We start from the raw sequence: 22,479 nt of genomic DNA, 5'->3' as shown, positions 1-22,479 counted from the left end.
AGAGGGCCCTTTTAACCATACTCGATGAAACTATACCCACTCATGTCCTAAACACAATACCGGCCAACATTTTTTTTTTTTCCTTTTCTTTCTATTCACTATAAAGAGAGTAAATAAAAATGATGAGATAAATAATTACAATAGTAAAACAAATCCAAACAAATTGGAAGATGCCCCATCATGGTATCTCTTCCTAAAAAGTGGAGCTCTTTTTAAAAATTATGTCTCCATTAACAAAATGTAAATTGCAATTCCCTTTAATTGCAATTTCCTTTTCCCCACCAAAAAAGGGAGAAAATGACCTCATATCACCCTTCTTGTTATTGCCTTGCATTCTATAACCTTTCGTAGATATCCGTGAAATATATAGCACATCAAGTCGGAATATCATCTTGATTCAGCCTAGATATATGCTGCATCTAAATCAAAAGTCGACATGACTCATGATCACCTCTATTAAATTACAGTAAACTACAATATATAAAACTTTTTATGGACATCAAAACTCTAATTCCGGATACAATAAAACGGACCAAAATTAGACCCTAACCTCAAACTTATATACCAACTAATTCAACAATCCAAATCCACACCATATGTAACACACCCTTTTTAGTTTCCACCTAATAATAGCAATAGAAATAATTAAGCACCAAGTTGGTGGAGAAGTAGTAGTAGTGACAAGTGAGCGTGAAGCGTGGGATTAATATTGGGCCAAAAATAAAGTGGGCCCTTAAAAAGTGGGCCCATTACCAGCCTTGTTGAGTTTCTCTCTCCAAGAATTAAGCTTCTCAAGCCTCCACCCATCATGATGCCTTGCAATGAACGAGTCAGCCTTCACATTCAAATCTGGACTCGGACACGTCACCGAACTCACTCTCTCTCCATCTCCACCGTTCATCTCACTCATCGCTTCATCTCCATCGATGATCTCCGGCCTTACCTTATACGGAGGCGGAGGCGGTGGTGGAGGCACTCCGGTATCTCTCCTCGCCGGTAATGGCGGTTTTCCGTCGGAGTTCGCCGGTTTTTGCCGAATCGGCGGTGGTGGAGGTTTAGGTATGGAGGAAAACGAGTGAATCTTCTTTGTTTTGCTCCCTTTTTTGAACCAGCTTTTGAAAGCAGATGACGGATGCGGTGGTAATGGCGGAGGAGGAGGCGGCGGTGACGGCGGAGGAAAGAATTGCGATCGATTTTCCGATGAAAAATCTTCGAAATTTCTGGTTGGTTTCTGCGATTTTTGTCGTCGTTTTCGCTTGCGTTGACTGTAGAGATGAACAATTGCTGTTGCGATCTCCTTCGTTGCGTTCATTCGCTTTCGCGAACTTCTCCTCTTCTCCTCCCGTCCACGTGGCATCTGCGGCGGAGGTGGCGGTGGAGGAGGTGGTGGCGGAGATGGCGGAACCTGCTCTCTTCGAGGAATCGTCTGGAATGTTCGTCTCTGCTTCGCCGGAGGCGGCGGCGGTGGCGGAGGAGGAGACGGAGCTGGTGGATTTCGCGGCGGTGTTTGCGGCGGAGAGAATGTCGGCGATTGTGATTCTCCTCTATTTCGTAATTCAGAATTATCGACTCCGATATCCTTTACCGGAGTTTTTTCGAATTCCGGCGGTGACATTGTAGCCTCAGCAAGTTGAGGTTTATACTCTTCATCTTTAGGATAAAATCTACTGATGTCGAGATCATCGAAAAACCGGAACTGGGTATTCTTGGTATTATTATGATTATCATTATTGTTAGTATACTTCATGTAAGGATCAGAGCTAACTGTCCGGCGTAACCGGGAGATGCCGGTATCCGGTTGAGGAGTGTTTGTAGGAGATGTAGTGATCCTCTGCTGCTGCGAGTACTCGAACCATTGTGGTACGCTTGTTGATGAATGATTGTAGTTGTGCATCATTGTTTTACTCCTTCGTAGTGAACCAGTAGTAGTACTAGTAGTCGTACTAGTACTACGAGTTTGTGTGGGATGTTGTTGGACATGTTCATCACGTTCAATTGTTGTGATGGATGATGGATCATCGTTTCGTTTGGCGAAAATGCCACATAAGATAGCAAAGAGGACTAGAGTAATGTTGAGCAAGTCCCAACTCTTTTTGACTGATATAGATTTCTGATTTTGAGTATTATTGGTGTTGTTTGTTATCGGTAGAATTTTGTGTATGCTAGGGATAATTATGAAGACGGTGAAGAGGAGGGCGATGGAGGGTAGGAGAATGATGAGTAGAGATGAGTTTAGTATCGGAGACGATGATCGATGTCGGTTCCGCCGTGTTAAGGTGGCTGGTGGTTGCCAAAATGGTGGGATGTCACCATCTTCCATTGGGTTTTTTTGGGGTGTTTGTTAGGGGTTTTGAGAGGTGTTTTTTTGGTTTGAAAATTAAAGTGTGGGAAAATTGTTGCCTTTGTTTAGGAGCTTATAATACTTGGATAAGGATATTATTGCCAATCATGCAGTACCATTTTAGGTGATTTTAAAAGATTTTTTTTCTTTTATTGGTATTTAAATTTTTAACAATTATACTTCGATTAATCAAACTAAATAATGGATTGAGTGAACAAATTTTGCATGAAAATTCATATACTTTTTTATAAAAAAAATTGAAAAGGAAAGATAGAGAAATAAAGAAGGTTATTTTAATTTGGATGTATCAATGTTCTTCAACCTCTTGTTTGGAAGCATGCAAAGTTTTAGGGGTGTACATTTTTTAATAAATGGGTAATATTAGCTGTTAAGATTGAGAAGGGTGGGTTGACAGGTCCTTATCCATATTAATCTTTAATGCAAATACTATATTACAATTTACAAGTATCAATTTTATTATGTCTTCTATTGTGTTTTTATATTTATATTTTTTTGCTTGCTTAAGCATTTCTTGGAAATACAGGAACCATTGAATTAGGCCTGTAATTAGGCTGTCTAATTGTGCAGGTATAGCTTGAATAATTGCAGTAGGAATTATCTATATTTCAGTTTTCCTCTCTTTTATATTAGGTGTTTTTGGAATTTTAGGAATTATCAATTGAATTATTGATGCCACTTTACGTTTTTTGGATGTCCAAGTCTTTATAACCGTAGTTCATAATGAGAAGTGTTGCATGAATGCATGATAAAGAAATTAAGAACAAGTCTAGTGCAAAATTAAGAGTAATACTGATGAGCTATGTTTGATAACATTTTGACTTTATTAAACGTTTTTTGAGCTCTAACACGAATACACGATTCTGTAACTTATATTTAGTTATTACTCTATAACTTAATTAGGGTTTTTTCCAAATTTCCGATCCACTATGTATTGTTAGAACACAATCAACACATCACACAATATTGCTTATTGCTTAAAATTGAGTAGTATAAAGGTAGATTAGTGTTCTTCCTTTTGGCAAGGAAGGATACACTTTACTCCATTATTGATCTTCATGACATAAGCCCAATCACCCTCAAACGCATACCAACTCTTGTAGATATATTGTTTTATGTACAAAACTAATTTTCTTGGAAGTACTTTAATCTTTAAGAAATATAATTATTTTTAAATTTTAAAAAAAAAAATTATTAAGAAAAGGAGTATGAAACTATGGATTCCTGACTGATCTCCCAATTTTAAGGTGGATAAGTGGAGACCATCAGACAAAAAAAAAAAAATTTGGTTGTCGTACATCATACCTAGTTAAGTAGTTTTGCAATATTTCATCTCTATTTATTTTTGGGGTAACATTTTTTTATTTTTCAGGTACCATAATTTGTAAAATTTGACATATAATTTTAAAGTAATGTTAGATTCATTTTCATGTGCTTTTAAGGAATTTATACTATAAAATTTTTAAATAAAATTCCAAAATGGGTAAATAAGTAATTAGTCATTTAATTAGTCATAGAAAGGCAAATGATACAAATATACTTTCTTTTTTTTTTCTATTAAATGAGATTGAGTATTACTGTATTAGTCTTTTCTATCTACTCTTTTCACTAAGAATTGTAGATAAATCTGGCCATTTTTTTTTCTTTCTTCTTTGAACTTTCCTTGCTAACTTTATTAGTACAAATTAAATTAGTGAGTGACCCTAATGATGCACTAAGTTATCACTTTGTATATCATATAGCAAATAACAGAAGCACTAATCAAAAATTAAGACAAAGTAAACCTCTAATCCAAGTTGGATATATTTGAGTTAACAGTTAAGTATGAAAGTATCAGAAGATAATAAAATAATAAGACTTACAACGACTCAGTTCACTTATTGGTTTCAATTCAATTTCATAATAATCACTCATCACAAAATGTTTATAATTAATAAATTTTTTGTTACTTCTTTTGTTTTGATAGTGTACATTTGTCAATGTCAATATTATCTCAACATTACATATTTGAGATAATTATTAAAAATTGATTTTCTTCCCATTCATTAAGACACTTCAAATAAGACCCTATATACAGGAATATGTTATTTTCTTACATATCTATCTGTATAATAATTCAGGCATTAGTTTTACAAGTATTTACCACAATTTTCCAAAAACTAAAATCCTTAAATCCCATGCACTTTTTTTAATTAAAAAGAAAAAACCATTGCTGTCCTTAAAAAAATAAAAATAAGAAATTCCAACTTTGTTATTCTTCAAAACCATTCAATAACTACCTAAATTCAAATAGTTTTTAAAAAATAAAAAGTTTAATCCTATATTAAAAACAATCACCCAAAAAATATAAAAGTAGCGGGTTTAGTTGTGTCTTGTTTTTCACTAATACTGCCAAAAACAAAACAAAAATGTATGATTTTGAGATTTACTTGTATTCAGAGATATTACGAGCAACCTCGGGTTTACTATTTGTCTATTTGTGAATTTTTGGTGTTTAGAGAGCCACAAGGGCGGGGTGAGAATCGATCCCAGGATCTTCTGGAATCGGGAGGGATGCTCTAACCACTTGAGCTATCCCTCACTCTCATATATATATATATATATATATATATATATATATATATATATATATATATATATATATTTTTTTTTTTTTTTTTTTTTTTTTTTTTTTTTTTTTTTGTAACCAATCCTTAGCATCTACATAATGCTGCTAATTGAATTGATTTAGGATATTATAAATAATTGCAAAATTTTTACAAACAAGAACATAAAATAGAAATTGTTCATGAAAGAAGCAGTGGCGGATGTAGGGGGTACACAGAGGTGCAGTTGTACCCCCATTCCGCAACCAAAAAAAAAATGGTAAGAAAAGAGATTGCTTGTATAAATAGGTGATTCTGATATGTAGTTAGCCAAGGCAACGAATCAGTCGCGTGTTTTGTGTTAGCTTCAAAGTGACCTCCTATTTAAAAAACTAGTCTCTTAGCCTCTTAGGTGATATTTTAAATTGTTCAGCGCCAGATAAGTATTTTTTCGATCAAAGAGACCCGTTGTTCCAAATAAACTCTTAGATAAATTTTTTTACACACGACATATTAGTTTATCAGTAATAGGACTATTGACGAAGGATGGGGTGTATCGTATACGCAAATATATACTAATACAAACAAAAAAAGAATGATTTATGATTTATTAACTCAAAATTTAGTTAGGAAAAAATTATTGCAATCCGCATGTTATTTTGTAAATTTTTTTTTATCGAACTTCATTTTGTACCCCATTTCCCAAATCCTGGATCCACCACCAGAAAGAAGTTATTTGAAACTAATATTACTAAAATCCATTTATGTCATGTACTGTTCACCTTATTTACACTTATTTCAAGAAAATAAGTTCAGATAAGTTCATATTAGAGATAATAAGTTCATAAAAAATAAGTTCAAATAAGGTTAATTAGGGTCACCCATGTTCAATTTATAACTACTCGTAAAATAAGTTCAGATAAGTTCTAATAAGTTCAGATGAGTTCAGAAATGTTCAAATAAGATCAGATTAGTTCTGATAAGTAAAAAGAGATTATATATACTTCCACTGGGTATACGGTATACCCAACTAGCCAAAGGTTAGTTTTGCTCTTCATATTAAATGAAAAACAATCGTCAAAATGAGAATAAAATACCTATTATGTGGCGGATCCACTAAGGCACAAGGGGTAGCACATGCTACCCCTAAAAATTTTGGAAAAAAAAAAGAAAAAAAAAAAGAGTTCAAAATAACAGGTCTCTTTGAGGCTGCTATAAAAAGTAGCAACAAACCCGCCTGTTTTCCATACTAAAACAAAAGAGATCTGTTATATATAAATAGGTCTCTTAGATTATGCCTTTTTATTGAACATACTTTCAATGTTAAAAGAAAAGAGACCAGTTATACATAAAACAACAGGTCTCTTATCTTAATTTTATTTTCTTACTTATTTAATTTTTTTTATTATTGATTACTTTTACTTATATTTGTACATAAGTTTTCGTTTTTGAAGGACTCTCATTTATAAAAATTATAAAGTAATAGAATCTATCTACCAAAATGATTTAAAGGCTAATTATTAAACGATAATACTAATATATAATATAGAACTTTTTTCTAATTTTTTTCCCCTTATTATTCTATGCTACCTCTATTTAGAATTCCTGGATCCGCCACTGCCTATTAGTATACAGTACACACCCGAGTATATTTAACAAATTCTAAAATAAAAAGCGGGTGAATAGAACGCAAACTTACTGACCCTTCACAGTTACTTAGCTGTTAATACTCCATATTGACCATATATATTAGATCAAGATTCAGAGTACGACAGTGATGAATATGATGATTACACACAACCATATCCTTTTGCCAAAAAAAAAAAAAGTCCTATATATATTTTAATTTAGGTGGGAATACTTTGAAGTTTAATGGTAGGGTAATCTGGTTGGAAATAAAGTAAACACTTTGTCAAAAGTGAGGGGAAACAAACATACAAAATGACCCTTTTTCACTGCTTGCTTTTTAAATATTGGTGGGATGTCACGCTACTCTGTTATTTCTATTTTAATTATTAATTCCTTTTTTACCATTTTCTTTAATAAATCACTTTTCTTTATTAGAGATTAAAAGTTCTTAAATGGATTAACACTTTTGATGTGAATTGCACTCTTTCACGAAATAAAGACCCTTTCTTCTGCACGGTATATCAGCATCACGTGCTCATATTATCGATCATTCTATTGATTCTTCTAGATCAAAGCATTCCCAGTTTCTGTCGATTCTTTTGGATCATAATAGTATTGTTCTGTGCGATGCCCAGGTTGTTTATTGAATTTTAAGATAAATTTTTAATTTATATGTCAAATTTTAAAACATATCATTGATACAAAATTAGTTAGGAATTGATGTATTTTTGTGATGATTTAAACCATATAATAGGCATGTAATGACTAATAATAATAACATTGGTGAAAAACATTTCTTAACCTATAACCTGAAATAATGACCCTGTCTGAAATGACTCGTGACCCGACCCAATTGACAGGTCTACACATAGTAATAAAATTATATTAGATTGTAAAGTATATTGTTTTAATTGATTAGAATATATTATAAATAGGAAAATTTGGATTTTGGTACCTCGAAAATGGGGGTAATTGAATTTTAGTACCCATTTAAAATTTTATTTTAAATTGGTACCTCAAAAATGACTAAATTATAGATATCAGTACCTCCGTTAGCATTCTGTCAACTTTGCCGTTAGTGGGTCCCATTATCTAATTATTTAATAATTTAATTTATTAAATAAAACATTTAATAAAAAAAAAACTTAAAAAATAATTAAAAAAAATCAGAAAAAAACCCCCTAATACCACCAGCCACCCACCTTTCGCCGGCGGTAGACCAACCCTGCCACCCAGCCCTGCCTCCTAGCCCTGCTTCCCCGCGCCGACGCCACCCCCCACCAGCCCTGCCTCCCCGCGACGACGCCACCCCCCCACCCCCCCTGCCTCCCCGCAATTCTCTCTCCCCACCTACGCCTCTCCTCCTCCTCCCCAATTCGAAGGTTTCGGCGTTGATCTAGACGACGTCGATGACCCACTTGACTCGCATATCCATCTCATTGATCTCCCGCCTTCGCCGATTTTGACCCAATCCGATTCGCAGACTCACTGCGGTCCTCCTCCCCCTTCTCCGCCTTCAGATCCTAAAACCAAAGAATCTAGTTCTTATCCCAAATCTGAGTACTGGGATGAAGACGAGGTGGTGAAGGAGGAGAGAGAGAGGTGGTGAAGGAGGGGAGAGAGAATTGCGGGGAGGCAGGGCTGGTGGGGGGGTGGCGTCGTCGCGGGGAGGCAGGGCTGGTGGGGGGAAGGTTTCGGCGCGGGGAGGCAGGGCTAGGAGGCAGGGCTGGTCTACCGTCGGCGGAAGGTGGGTGGCTGGTGGTATTAGGGGTTTTTTTTCTATTTTTTTTAAATTATTTTTTAAGGTTTTTTTTTATTAAATGTTTTTTTTTAATAAATTAAATTATTAAATAATTAGATAATGGGACCCACTAACGACAAAGTTGACAGAGTGCTAACGGAGTTACTGATATCCATAGTTTAGTCATTTTTGAGGTACCAATTTAAAATAAAATTTTAGATGGGTACTAAAATTCAATTACCCCCATTTTCGAGGTACCAAAATCCAAATTTTCCTTATAAATAATGGATGTGGTGCATTTTGAGCTAATTCCTTCGCTCCAAAAAAATACTATGATACAAAAATAAATTTATATGATAATTTATGAGTGTTATAATTTTTTTTTTGATAAAGTATAATTTAATTTGTACCTGTGAAATATTGCTACTTTATCGAAAATAAAACTCTAAATTAATAATTTTATCCTAAAATTCTATCCAAATTTGATTGAAAATACAATTCTAAATTAACTTTTTTATCCTACAAATTGAATTCTATATAACTCTACCCTACGTAGCGTGACACTTGGCGAAAAGTTAGAACGCCAAGTGTCGTTATCTCGTCGTCTCACTAAAAGTTTATCTTTATATATTAGTTATATGATTTGCACGTCTGAAATATTGGTATTTTATCGAAAATAAAACTCTAAACCAACAATTTTATCCTAAAATTCTATCTTATGAAGTCTATTTAAATCTATCCAACGTGGCACGACACTTGGCGAAAAGTAGGAACGCCAAGTGTCGCTGTCTCGTGACCTGACTAAAAGTTTAGCTTTATATATTAGTTATATGATTAATCGATTTTATGTGGTACTCCGTGATAGTTAACAACACTACTCGTATTATGCATCGACAATGTAGACAACTAAAGTTATTAATTGAAATCTTTCTTATTGGTCCAAGATCGGATCAGACTAGATCGAAAACTGGATAACTTTTTTTTTTCTTTTACTAGCAAATTAGCAATTGATAATTATTTATTTGGAAAAATTAGAAAAAAATAATCCCAACTTTCATCAATTTTGGTAGAATAATCCCAACTTTGGATTATATTAGAATAATCCGAACTTTGAGGGGTCTTGAATTTCTTCAATCCTTAACCGGTCAACAAAAGTCAATGACCTATTATATCAGATCACTTGACACGTGTCAAGTTCTGATTGGTCTTAAAATAAAAAAAACTAAAACAAAAAATAAATTAAAATTAAAATTTAAAAAAAATTTACCTAGCCAGCCTCGTCAGACCCCCACGCAACCACCACCCTAATTGTCGCCAGCCCAGCCACCAGCCTCGTTGGACCCCCACGCAACCACCACCCTAGTCGCCGCTCCGGCAGCTAAGCTACCATCTAAAGTACCATCCCCCCACCTTGAAATCCCCACGCAACTACCAATCCGCTCCTGCCGCTAATTCCCCCTCTCCCTGTGCCGCTAATTCCCCCTCCCTACGCACTGCTAATTAATGAGTTGAACTTAACAATGTAATTTCTTGAGCGAAATTGGGGTTGCGGTTTTGGTTGATGTGTATTTTGCAATTGAAATACATATTGTTTGGTAGATTTGAGGTTGGTGGCTGCGGTTGGGGTGGTTGTGGTGTTTGGTGAGGTTGTGGTGTTGTGGTGTTTGGCGAGGCAAGAGGGGAAGCCAACAACGGGTGGGGATAGGGTTAGGGGTTTTGGGATGAAGGAGGTCAGATAGGGGGTGGAGGTGGTGTTTTCCAAGGTGGGGGAAGGTCGAGGTTTGGTTGCGGTCTGAACCGTGGTTTTCTGGTGAAAGAGGGAGAGGGCAGTGGATGGGGTTGGGGGCTTTGGTGAGCAAGGGTTGGGGGCTCTGATGAGCAGGGGTGGAGGGTTGGGTGATTGATGGTGGTTTTTTTTTTTGGGTGTTTTTTTTAATATCTTTTTAACCAATTAATTTGTGAAATGTGTCACTTTAACAAAAAAAAATAAAGTAACTCATTCAACCGGTAACCAGTATTTAGGATTGAAGAAAAAGAAGACCCCTAAAGTTCGGTTATTCCAGTATAATCAAAAGTTGGGATTATTCTACCAAAATTGATGAAAGTTGGGATTATTATTTATAATTTTTCCTATTTATTTTGATTTTGAATTAAAATGGCAATATGTATCGTGTGAGTCTTGCCTTAAAACAACAACCCCCCTTTATAGATGATATTATATAACCAATGATATCATCAAGCCTACACATGATAATATGATATCATGGAACTAATAGAGGATATTATTCAAACAAACAGATGATATCATCTTTAGGCGAGATGATATCATATATTATATACACAATAGATGGTATCATTTAGGATGATATTACAAAACCAATAGAGGATATCATAAAAATCAATAAAGGATTATTATAGATATAATATCATATAACCAATAGAGGATATCCTCTAACAAACTAATGGAGGATATATATCATCTAGGCAATGGATGATATCATCCAGCTTATACATGACATCACAAAACCAATAGAGGATATCATTCACCCTATAGATAATATCATGAAACCTACTTCCTCCGTTTTTTAATACTTGCAACACTTTCCTAAAATGGAAATCTCACAATACCTGCAACACAATTTAAATGGAAAGCTATTTTAGGGAAAAGATTTACTATTTCTCTTATTTAAATCACGCACGTGGCCCACTAAATTACACTCTTAACAACCACTCACCTCATTTTTAAGTGTATTATATCATGTGAACCCCACATTTCTTAAATGCCGTTTTAAAGTGTGTGTTGCAACTATTAAAAAACGGAGGAAGTATATAATAGAGGATATCATTAAATTAATAGAGGATATCATTGAAATAATACGGGATATCATATAGACAATGAATGATATCATCCAGCTTATAAAGAATATCATCCAACTTTTATAAATGATAGGAAAAATTGCTCCCATTAATCTGAACTTTGCCTCGTCCGCCCAAATTAATCCCAACTTTGGACTATTATTTATCACTCCCAACTTTAGGGGGTATTAATTTCTATTGCACCCAAATTACCTGCTACCGGTTAATCCGGTCAACATTTGTGTTTTAGATTTTTTTGGACACGTGTCACTACATGAATGGTCAAATAAAAAAATTAAAAAAAAAACAAAAAACATAACCACACACAACAACTTCCACCACCACCACCACCCTCAATCACGCCGGAACCCTAACCCCAGCCCGCAATTTCACCGGCCAACCACCGACTTCCACTAAAAACCACCGCCCTTCCTCCATCACCCATCTCAGACCCTGGAAACAACCCAGCAGAGCCATTTTCGTGGCTAATTGACGGGGAAGGAGGTGTCGTTTTCGTGGCTAATTGACGGGGAAGGAGGTGAAATTGAGGGTGAAGGAAGGCAAAGGGATGGGTTTTCAGGGTGGGGGAGGGATGGGCGCCATTTTCCGGTAACGGGGGAGGGGTTTCGGGGTGGGGAAGGGAGGGGGTGAGTTTCGAGGGAAGTGGGAGAGCTGGCGATTGTTTCCGGGAACGAGGGAGGGGTTTTCGGGGGTGGGGGAAGGGAAAGGGTGGGTTTCAAGGGCGGGGGAAGGCTGGGCGGCGGTTTCCGGCAACAGGGGAGGGGTTTTTCGTGGGTGGGGGTGATTTCAGGCGGGGTGGGGTGTGGTGGCAGCCACTTGGTATGGGTGGTTTGTGGAGTTTTTTTTTTAAAAAAAAAAAAAATTAAGTCAATCATATGCTGACACGTGTCTAGGTAACCTGGTACATCAGGTTGGATGACATGTTGGGTGCAATAGAAATTAATACCCCCTAAAGTTGGGAGTGATAGATAATAATCCAAAGTTGGGATTAATTTGGGCGGACGAGACAAAGTTCAAATTAATGGGAGCAATTTTTCCTAAATGATATCATCTAACCCTGATATAATCTAGACAATATAATTTATTTTATAAAAATAATAAAAAGGTTAACAATGGCAGGAGGAAAAAACATTGTTACAAGCTCATAAAAAAAATAAAAAAAAATAAAAAGATTTCGAACATTCCGCTTTATCATCACCATGAAAATTCCTATGACTCATCTGAACAAGTTTGATCAGAACAAATGGAATATTAGCAACGACTTTACCATTAACAATACATGTACAACAACAACACCAACACCATATTTGAATTTTAAAAGTGATTGAGATATCTCGGTTTGCTGCTTCTCTGCTTCCCATGTTCCTGCAATGTACAACTCTACTTCTCTATTTCCCATATTGCTTCATTTGAGGCTTGATAAACAAGTTTATTGATTGTTGTTTGTTGTAGAATATATATACTGCTTCTCTGCTTCCCATGTTCCTGCAATGTACAGCTTTGCAATGTTGTATTGCTTCATTTGAGCCTTGATAAACAAGTTAATATAATTTATATAATTTCTAAATTGATTTCTTCTCTCTGGAGAACTTGCTAAGTTCTTCATGATATCAGAGTAAGGGCCTGTTCCGATTGACTGAACTCAACTAAATTGAACTGAACTGAACTGAGCTGAACTGAATTGAATTGAACTTATTAATTAGTGATTTTTAACTACGGATTAGTGATCTTTGATTATTTATTTATTATTTAAAACTATACATATGTGTATATACAAATGTACATATTAAAATTTTCTCAATGAGATTAACATTAGAAATGTGTATCAAAAAAATAGAACCATTTGAACAATGAATTGTATCAATATTATTATTATTATTATTATTATTATTATTATTATTATTATTATTATTATTATTATTATTATTATTATTACTATTATTATTATTATTATTATTATTAATTCTTGATTATTATTATTATTATTATTATTATTATTATTATTATTATTAGGAAAAATTGCTCCCATTAATCTGAACTTTGTCTCGTTCGCCGAAATAATCCCAATTTCATTTATTATCTATTGCACCGAACTTTGGGGGGTATTAATTTTCGTTGCACCCAACAGGTCATCTAACCTGATGTAGCAGGTTACCTAGCCACGTGTCAGTGTATGATTGGCTTAAATTTAAAAAAAAAAAAAAACAAAAAACAAAAAATAAATAAATAAAAAACCCTACAAACCACCTATACCCAGCGGCTGCCACCACACCCCCACCCCCACCCCGCCGGGAAATCACCCCCACCCTCGAAAACCCCCTCCCCTGCTGCCGGAAACCACCGCCCAGCTTTCCCCCTCCATCGAAACCCACCCCTTCCCTTCCCCCACCCCCGAAATCCCCTCCCCCACCCACGAAAACCCCTCCCCCATCCACGAAAATCCGGGCTAGGGATGTTTTGGATGAAGTTGTTGGTGATTATCGGTGGTTTATCGGTAGCTGGGTGGGATTTTCGGCGCCTGTGTGGGGTTTCGACGGATTTACGGCGGCTAGGTGCGATTTTCAGGGTGGTGGTTATGGTGGTTTCTGGGGTGGGATTGTGCGTCACAGGGTAATTTTGGGGGTAGGTTTTGTTGGCGGGGTGGTTTTCAGTATTTAGGGGTTCCGGCCGGCAGTTTTCATGGGTTTATGGTGGCGGCCGGCCGGTGTTCGGTGGGGCTAGGGGAACGGTTAGGGTTTGGCGGTGGTTGGGGGGTTGCTGGTGGTGGTCGGTTTTTTTTTTTTCTTTTTTTAAGTTTTTAATTTTTTTTTCTATTTTTTCAACCAATTACATGTTGACACGTGTGCAAAAAAAATAAATCAGAAATGTTTACCTGGTTTACCGGTTGCAGGTCATTTGGGTGCAATAGAAATTAATACCCCCCAAAGTTTGGTGCAATAGATAATAAACGAAAGAGGATTATTTTCGGCGGACGAGGCAAAGTTCAGATTAATGGGAGCAATTTTTCATTATTATTATTATTATTATTATTATTTTTATTTTTATTATTATTATTATTATTTTTATTATTATTATTATTATTATTTATTGATGATTATTATTATTATTTATTGATTATTATTAGTAGTAGTAGTATTGTTATTATTATTATTATTGTTGTTGTTGTTGTTGTTGTTGTTGTTGTTGTTGTTGTTGTTGTTGTTGTTGTTGTTGTTGTTGTTGTTGTTGTTGTTGTTGTTGTTGTTGTTGTCGTTGTAATAAGAGCTTAAAAGAATGAAATTTGGCTTTATATCATTAGCAATATCATTAGACATAAATTAAGAGCTGAACTGAACTAAACTGAACTGAACTGAACTGAACTGAACTGAGCTGAACTGAACTGAACTGAACTTCAACGGAAGAGAACAGGCCCTAAGCTTCTGATTCTGAAATTTTCTTCCATAAATTATTTTGATTTTGTATTCCTGATCATTGTTGATCAAGAATTTCATTGTTCATCCACTGTTTGCCCTCTTTTCTCATAATTTTGATTGATATTTTCTTCATTTTTCAATCAATTTCAGCAATATTCTTATATTGATCGAATCATGGTTAATGTCTGATAACTCTGTAAATTCTACTTTGAATGCTAGAATCAATCACTACAACGATCCTTAAGACTTGGCAAATGGTGTTCATCCAGGAATGTAGTTAGGTAATCATTTTCTTACAGAACCAAACTGTATTAAATGGAGTCAAACTATTTGCATGGCTTTGATAGCTAGAAATAAACTAAGTTTTGTTGATAGTACAATTCTTGCTTCAATTTCCTCTTTTGTTGTCTATCAGAAATGCTTGAGAAATGATTATATGGTTATTTCTTAAATTCTCAATTCTATGGAGAAAATTATATATAAGAGTTTTATTTTTTGTGAGTTCATCTGCTGAATTATGAACTCAGATTAAAGAGCGTTTTTGCCATATTAATGTACCTTAGATGTTTGAGTTACATAACATTGCGATCAATTACAGGTTATAGAAGAATTTCCAGCCAATTCTTGTGGTGCTTAGCAGCAGTAGAGTTGTAACTTGCTTAACAAACTTTCGGAGATCGTAGAAAGGAGGAAGATCTCATGCAGTTCTTATCTAATCTTAACAAGAATTCTGAGCAATAATGTTATTGTTGCTTCTCTAATTCCCCTGTTCCTGCTATGTACAAAACAATAGTCCGCTATATGTACAGCTCAGCAATCCGATACTTATACATGCCATCAATCCGATTCTCACATTTTTGTTATTTATCTTTGTTGTTGTTAGTTGTAGCAATATTTTTCACCTATATAAACTGTTGTATTGATTCATTTGATACTTGGTGAACAAGTTAATACAATTTCTATAATTCCCAAATTGATTTCTTCTTTTTAGATCTTACTAAGTTCTTCACACTAAATTACTTGCCTTTTCATAGCGAGTATTTTGTATTGACAATACATTTACTACAATTTACACTTATGTTTATGAAATAGTTTAGAAAATCGTATCATTTTACAATTAATATATTCATTTTATATAAAATTGATACGAAAAACATAATAAAATTACCACCCTTCTTATTCACATTTTAAAAAAAATATGGAAAAGTGTATTGTTTACAATTATTAAACACAAAAATCAGTACAAGAAATCCTTTTCTTAGTAAATCACGTATTTTAAAATTTGTTCGAAAAAAATAATAATATGTGACATAACTTATTAATAAATCATCTAATGTTATATCTTAAGGTTGCAAATTCGAATATTGATTGAGTAATTATTTTAATGACTAAAAATTGGGTAAAAAATGGCATTGCTAATACGAAACTAGCAAAATGGAAAAAATTACTAGATAATTAATGGTTAAAAAATTTAACATGGAAAATAGAATTCATGAGTGCATATAAAGCTTTGGTTAGATCAACATTTGGTTATGATGTTGCCACTTAGAGCAAAGTCTTGTATTCTTTTATGTGTGCCAAAACTAAAATATCAATTAGGTAAGAATGTAAGATAAATATATGTATATTTTTTTAAATTTAGATTCTTTTTATATGGATTACACTAATCACAAAAAAAAAAAGATTGGGGTATGCCAGGTGGATGTCAAGTAACTACCTATCATATCACTAATATATAAAGTTGGTCTCACAGCCAGGCCATAAGACAATGACACTTGACATTCCAGTTATTTGTCATGTGTCACACCACGTAGGCGAAAATTAGTTATTATTTTGACACATATGATGCTAAAAAATGCAATTTTGGATAGATTTTTTAATATAAAATTGTTGTATAGAGTTTAAATGTCGATATACTTTTAATATTACATCTATACAAAATTAATCGTAATTTTTAATAAATATCCTATAACTCAGTTCTATTTCTATCATAAAATTCGTCTTAAAAAATTCTTTAAAATAAGATCCATTTATATATTAATTTATTTTAAAAAATGATAGTGAATATTGGTAAAAAAATACTTTCAATAAAAATATATCAAGCTAATAATAACATAGACATAATGAATATGTAAAAATAAGTTCTAATCAGAAAAAGAAAAAATATTATATGAGCATATTTAATATTCAAATTATAAAGTTTATCATTAAATTTCATCAACAATCCGGGCGTCGCTCGGGCAAAAAACTAATCACTAATAAATAAAGTCGGTCTCGCACCCAGGTGACAAAGACAAGGACACTTGGCATTCTAATTTTTCGCTAAGTGTCGCACCACGTAGGCGACAATTAGGTATTATTGTGACACAAATGATGCTAAGTAAGCAATTTTTGGATAGATTTTTTAAGATAAAAATGTTGTATACAATTTTATTACCACTATACTTCTAATATTTCGTACATACAAAATTAATCATAAGTTTTAATAAATATCCTATAACTCAGTTTGATTTTCATCATAAAATTCATTTCAAAAAGTTCTTTAAAATGAGATCCATTTATAATATATTTAATTAAGTTAAAAAAAATAGAGTATCAGTAAAAAAAAGTTTTAATCAGTAAAAATAATTTTGGTTTATATATATTCAAAAAGTACACTATTCTATAAATAAGCGATAGGATATCATATATCTAAATATCATGCATTATTAAAATGGATTACATGACTGTATTAATGAACATTCGAGCCAAAAAGTTTATTCTAAAAGTTTATCAACAATCCGGGCATCACCCGGGCATAAACTAGTCAAACCTAACATCAATCAACCAATACTATATTATCTATCCCAAAAGTACACGTGTCGTATCCACAACAAAAATTTTCCCGCCAATTGTTTTCCTTTTTTTTCAATTACAAAATAATAAGATAATTTATTATTTTTTAAAAAAGAATCTACAACCTAAACAACCCTAAAAAGTAGAACAGTAACATGAACTTTAAATAATTAATTTTTTTTCTTTGCTTTATGAATAAATAAGAAAAGTGAGATAACTGATTAAAAAATGATGAACAATGTAAAGTCATGGTAAATCAGTGATTTTTTTTACCCTTTAAATTTCGAAACTTAATTTAACAGAAATTTATTGCTGTAAATAGAAAATCACTAAAACTAAAAAAGTTCTAATTATATATTAAGATTAGAACATCTTGGATATTTCCTTGAATCTTCATTTCTTAATCTATAAATGAATTGTCCATTTCCTACTAAAGAAAGGGATTCTAACTCAATTTTAAATTCATAATTAGTTAGCAAATTGCAAAAATAGAGATACCCTACGTTAACGTGCCTTATTTATAATAATTTATTAAACAAGTACAAACTAGAGTAATTTATGAAAATACTCCTTTTTTCCATTGAATATCCGAAAGTTGCTCATGTAAAGAACTAATACTACTAATATAGTAATATATACTCAAGTTTACTCACCTTTTTTAGAAAATTTTATGGAAGTTTACCTGTTGTTTAAAATTCTGGTGATTCTTTACTTTGTGCACCTAGCTAATAAAAACAAAATCAGCGAGACCATGTGCCTCTTATAAAAGAAAAAAGTAACTCCTTACAACACTAACTAATTGACTAATCAAATAATCCTTATAACACTAATCGAGTATCCCCTCTAATACTGACGAAATCAGTGGCGGATCCAGGAATTCTAAATAGGGGTAGCATAGAATAATAAGGGGAAAAAATTAGAAAAAAGTTCTATATTATATATTAGTATTATCGTTTAATAATTAGCCTTTAAATTTTAAAAATTCATTTTGGTAGATAGATTCTATTACTTTATAATTTTTATAAATGAGAGTCCTTCAAAAACGAAAACTTATGTACAAATATAAGTAAAAGTAATCAATAATAAAAAAAAATTAAATAAGTAAGAAAATAAAATTAAGATAAGAGACCTATTTTATGTATAACTGGTCTATTTTCTTTTAACATGGAAAGTATGTTCAATAAAAAGGCAGAATCTAAGAGACCTGTTTATATATAACAGATCTCTTTTGTTTTAGTATGGAAACAGGCGGGTTTGTTGCTACTTTTTATAGCAGCCTCAAAGAGACCAGTTATTTAAGATAACAGGTCTCTTTGAACTCTTTTTTTTTCCCCCAAAATTTTTAGGGGTAGCCCTTGTGCCTTAGTGGATCCGCCACTGGACGAAATAACCCCTATAACTCTTATAACTATTTGAGTAGCTCGTACTAATAAAGTAACCCCTATGATGGTTGGCCACACTAGGGCTGATTATAATTCAAGTCAAGCACGAGTGTACTAAACTCGACTCGAACTCACTAGGCTTAACTCAAATTCGCGCTTGTAAACTCGCGAGCTTACATTTTCAAGCTTGAACTCGACTCATTAGTTCAACACTCGAGCTTAAACTCGAGCTCGACTTGATTTTGAACTCAATAGCTTGTCCAATATAAGGCCCACACTAATCATTTACTAGAATATTTTTGTGTTACTTTAATTTTACTAGTTGTGGACCCGCGGGCGTTGTGCGGTTCCCCAAGTTATCGGTAATAGGCTGACGTAATTGTTTTATGGGTTTGTGTATGTTCATCAATGGATTAATTAAGTGAATGTATAGAATTATTATTGGTAATATTATTTGGTGTTGTATGGTAAGCTTGTTCAATTGGCTATAGATTCATTAGTGGGCTTCGTTCTAAAATCCCAACTGATATATGCATTAGGCCAACTGGTATTCTTTAAATTTTTTTTCGGTTATGTTAAATTATAAAAGGGGTAGCAGTGTTTTAGAGTGGGAAGTTTGCTTATTGTTAATTATGTGTCAAGTTAATATATGGGAATATATGCATAGTCTATGTGAATATTATTATATATGCATAGTCTAAGCAAGTTATTTTTATGAATATTAAGGTGTTATATTAATGTGAAAGGCATTATTAAGTATATTATTTACTATATGTTTGACTAAGGTATTACTTTGGGATATGTAATTGTAACTTGTGGATGCAGTTACATTTTGCTGCTCAATTCTTGTAGGGAATTGGTTTCATGCATATTAAAGTCAAAGGTTAATGTGGTATTTAGTAGTATTAAGTGTTTGGTTGACTTAAGTGTGAATAACGTATTTCATTTGTTTAATTTGTTGTCTATAAAAGTATGATTGCTGTATTGTTTTTATTCTCATATTGAAAAGAATATGGAAAATATAGGTAGTAGTGGTGGTAACAAGCGTGGTCGTAAGCCTTTGATTGAAGGACGCTCGGAATGGATGATTGAGGCAAATAGTTGGGCAAATAGTATGTCAGCTAGATTAAAAGGGCGTAATTTCCAATTTGTGTTTTCAGAATCGTATCATTCACAAGGAATTATAGTATGTGTTTTTAACTTTGTTTATTTACTTAGTTTATTTACTTATGTATATATGGTTGATATTTTAAAGATATCATTTAGTATATATATTGTGATGCTTATATATGGATATTTATCTTTTTGTTTTTTCTTTGGTTCCATTTGTTTGTGTTGTTGGATGTAGAATGTACCGGTGGATTTTGCTCGAGATAATTTTCAAAATCTTGGAGAGACAACGAAAATATTGTTGCGGCTTTATGATTCAAAATTTGAAGCTGAATTGAAGATACACACTTCTGGAAATAGAATTGTGAAGTGTTTTTATTAAAAAAGGAATTGAAGATACACACTTCTGGAAATAGAATTGTGAAGTGTTTTTTATTAAAAAAGGAGTTGATAAATTGATCAATGAATATGATGTACAAGTAGATGAAGGCGCTGTGTTCAAGCTTAGTCGGGGCAATCGTATTGCTTTTTATGTTTATTTGCAATTTAGTACTGATTTTTAATGTTATTAGTTTGAATCAATAAGAACTTAATTTGATAAGTTAATTGTATGACTTTCATTTTGGTTTAGTTTAGTAGTGCTATATGATTATAGTCTTATGTTTTGTTATGTCTATTCTATGACATGAGATCAATAAGCATATTATCCTTATATAAATATGAAAGTATGGAGCCTTTTGCTTTTTAAAAGCCCAGCCCACCATAAACAAATAGAGAACTTTAATTCTTGTTCTTATGCGTAAGTTGTATGCTGTAAATCAATTAAGCTTAGCATTTTACTTGTTGGATAGTGATTTGTATAAAATGTTAGGATACAACCTTGATTAATAGAGGAAAAAAGTAGAGAATATAAAAATTAAGTAAATTAAGACACGTGAAATAGGCCAAAAAAAAGTGAACTATATACATTGCCTTGAGGAACAAGTATATAGTCTTTATTTATTCTTTTTAAGCAACTTAGTGATATTATATTTGAGTTTGCTTGTAATTTTTGTAAATGAAAAACAAATCTGCTATGTCATCTTCTTATTCATTTGTTCCAACAATCTGGATTCCTAACCCAGAAGAGAGTAAAGTGCAGAAGGTGATTAGCTTCATTAGTTATATATCTCAGGTTTCACATGAAATGGCTTTATATTTACAATCTAGTTGAAGTTGTACCAGAGTTCAATTCTTCTGTTAAATATTGAAATCATAAAGATATGTATCAATGATATTTATTGATTTCATTTTTGTTATGGGATATAATGGTGATCAAGTTGTCCTTGTATTCACTTGTTTTGTATAATTTGTATTCATTTTCTGTTTTTGTATAATGGAAATGTAGTAGTTTTAAGATTATAAATGCCTTGCAAAATTGAAGCATGAAAGTACATCTAATTCTAGATTCTATATTATAAAGATTGATTCGGTACATCTAATTTTAGCCACAAAATACATAGATTGTGTTTTTCATAAGAACATGTATTATGTATGCTAAATGTTCACTAAAAAACCATCAAAAGATTTTGTCTATTTTTCATGTACTAATTACATAGGCAGGTTTATCTAATTTGTATATAGATAGAGGGTTATGGAAGGATACTAACTTTTTACAAGATACAAAATACCAAAATGCAGTAACAATATATGTTACTTTTAGTAGCCACTAAAGTTATGATGCTGCAAAATGAGCAAAATGCAGTCTTTATATGTTGGTACTTGGAAGTTGAATATGTACTCTAGCAAAATGAAATTCTCACCCAATCTTGAAAGAGTTGTTCTGCATAGTTCATGGTGTGATATTGGTGTTTCAGATCTCTTCTTTGTTTTCTTCACCTTCTCCTGTAGCCTCAGCTGCTGATATGTTGGTTTGTTGTTCAGAAGATGTTGCTCTATGTACGTTACTGCTTGTTTCACTGAGTGACAGGTGTTGTTTTCTTTTCACTGATGTTCGAACTTGTTTTTGCAGTGACCAGTTAAGGAATGGAGTTTTATTATCGGTAGAACTAATGACAACTGCTTCTATTGACCACTTCAGTGTGTTGCTGGCAGTCAATGCCGATGTTGGTCCAACCTTAAAATTGAACAACTTTGAAGTAATCTCCAGTTCTTCAATGTTAAAAGACATAGAGTCTTGCTGTGATGTTATTAATTGTTGTGAGTACTATTTGGAATGAAAAAAGAATCTAATTCCTTCTTTAGGAAATGTATTTCACACTTAATATGCATATTTGTTTAGTGGGATAAAAATTCTTACACTTTTCTTCATGGCCTGGAGCTGTTCGGCTTTCATTCCAAAGATTTTCTCAGTTTCATTGTTAAGTGCTGTGAAGGAGATGCTGTCAGTAGCATCAATAGCTTCAAAAGTGAAAGCAACTCTGCATGAAAAAAGTTGAATATATAGTTATAGAAGTATCTAATTTTCAAAATTTGATATAAGTAGTTGTAGTAGAATTTTTATATGCCTGAAACATGACACTGTTTCTCATGTGTAGCATTTTCTACA

The 22,479-nt window shown here is 33.1% G+C and overlaps 1 protein-coding gene across 1 annotated transcript; it reads right to left on the bottom strand.

Moving 5' to 3' along the window:
* Positions 1-733: 733 nt before the first annotated feature.
* Positions 734-2,320, bottom strand: LOC110715864 (ras-associated and pleckstrin homology domains-containing protein 1-like). Its single transcript, XM_021894484.1, has one exon. It carries the CDS (start codon positions 2,318-2,320, stop codon positions 734-736), a length of 1,587 nt encoding a protein of 528 aa, XP_021750176.1.
* Between the last annotated feature and the right edge of the window lie 20,159 nt (positions 2,321-22,479).

Source organism: Chenopodium quinoa, unplaced genomic scaffold (assembly GCF_001683475.1).
Source record: "Chenopodium quinoa cultivar QQ74 unplaced genomic scaffold, ASM168347v1, whole genome shotgun sequence".
NCBI lineage: Eukaryota > Viridiplantae > Streptophyta > Magnoliopsida > Caryophyllales > Amaranthaceae > Chenopodium > Chenopodium quinoa.
The sequence above is the reverse complement of the archived record's forward strand: the minus strand, read 5'-3'. Positions and strand labels throughout refer to the sequence as shown.

What these genes read in the sequence shown, in the direction of transcription:
- LOC110715864 (XM_021894484.1), bottom strand. Translation starts at nt 2,320, where the DNA reads ATGGAAGATGGTGACATCCCACCATTTTGGCAACCACCAGCCACCTTA.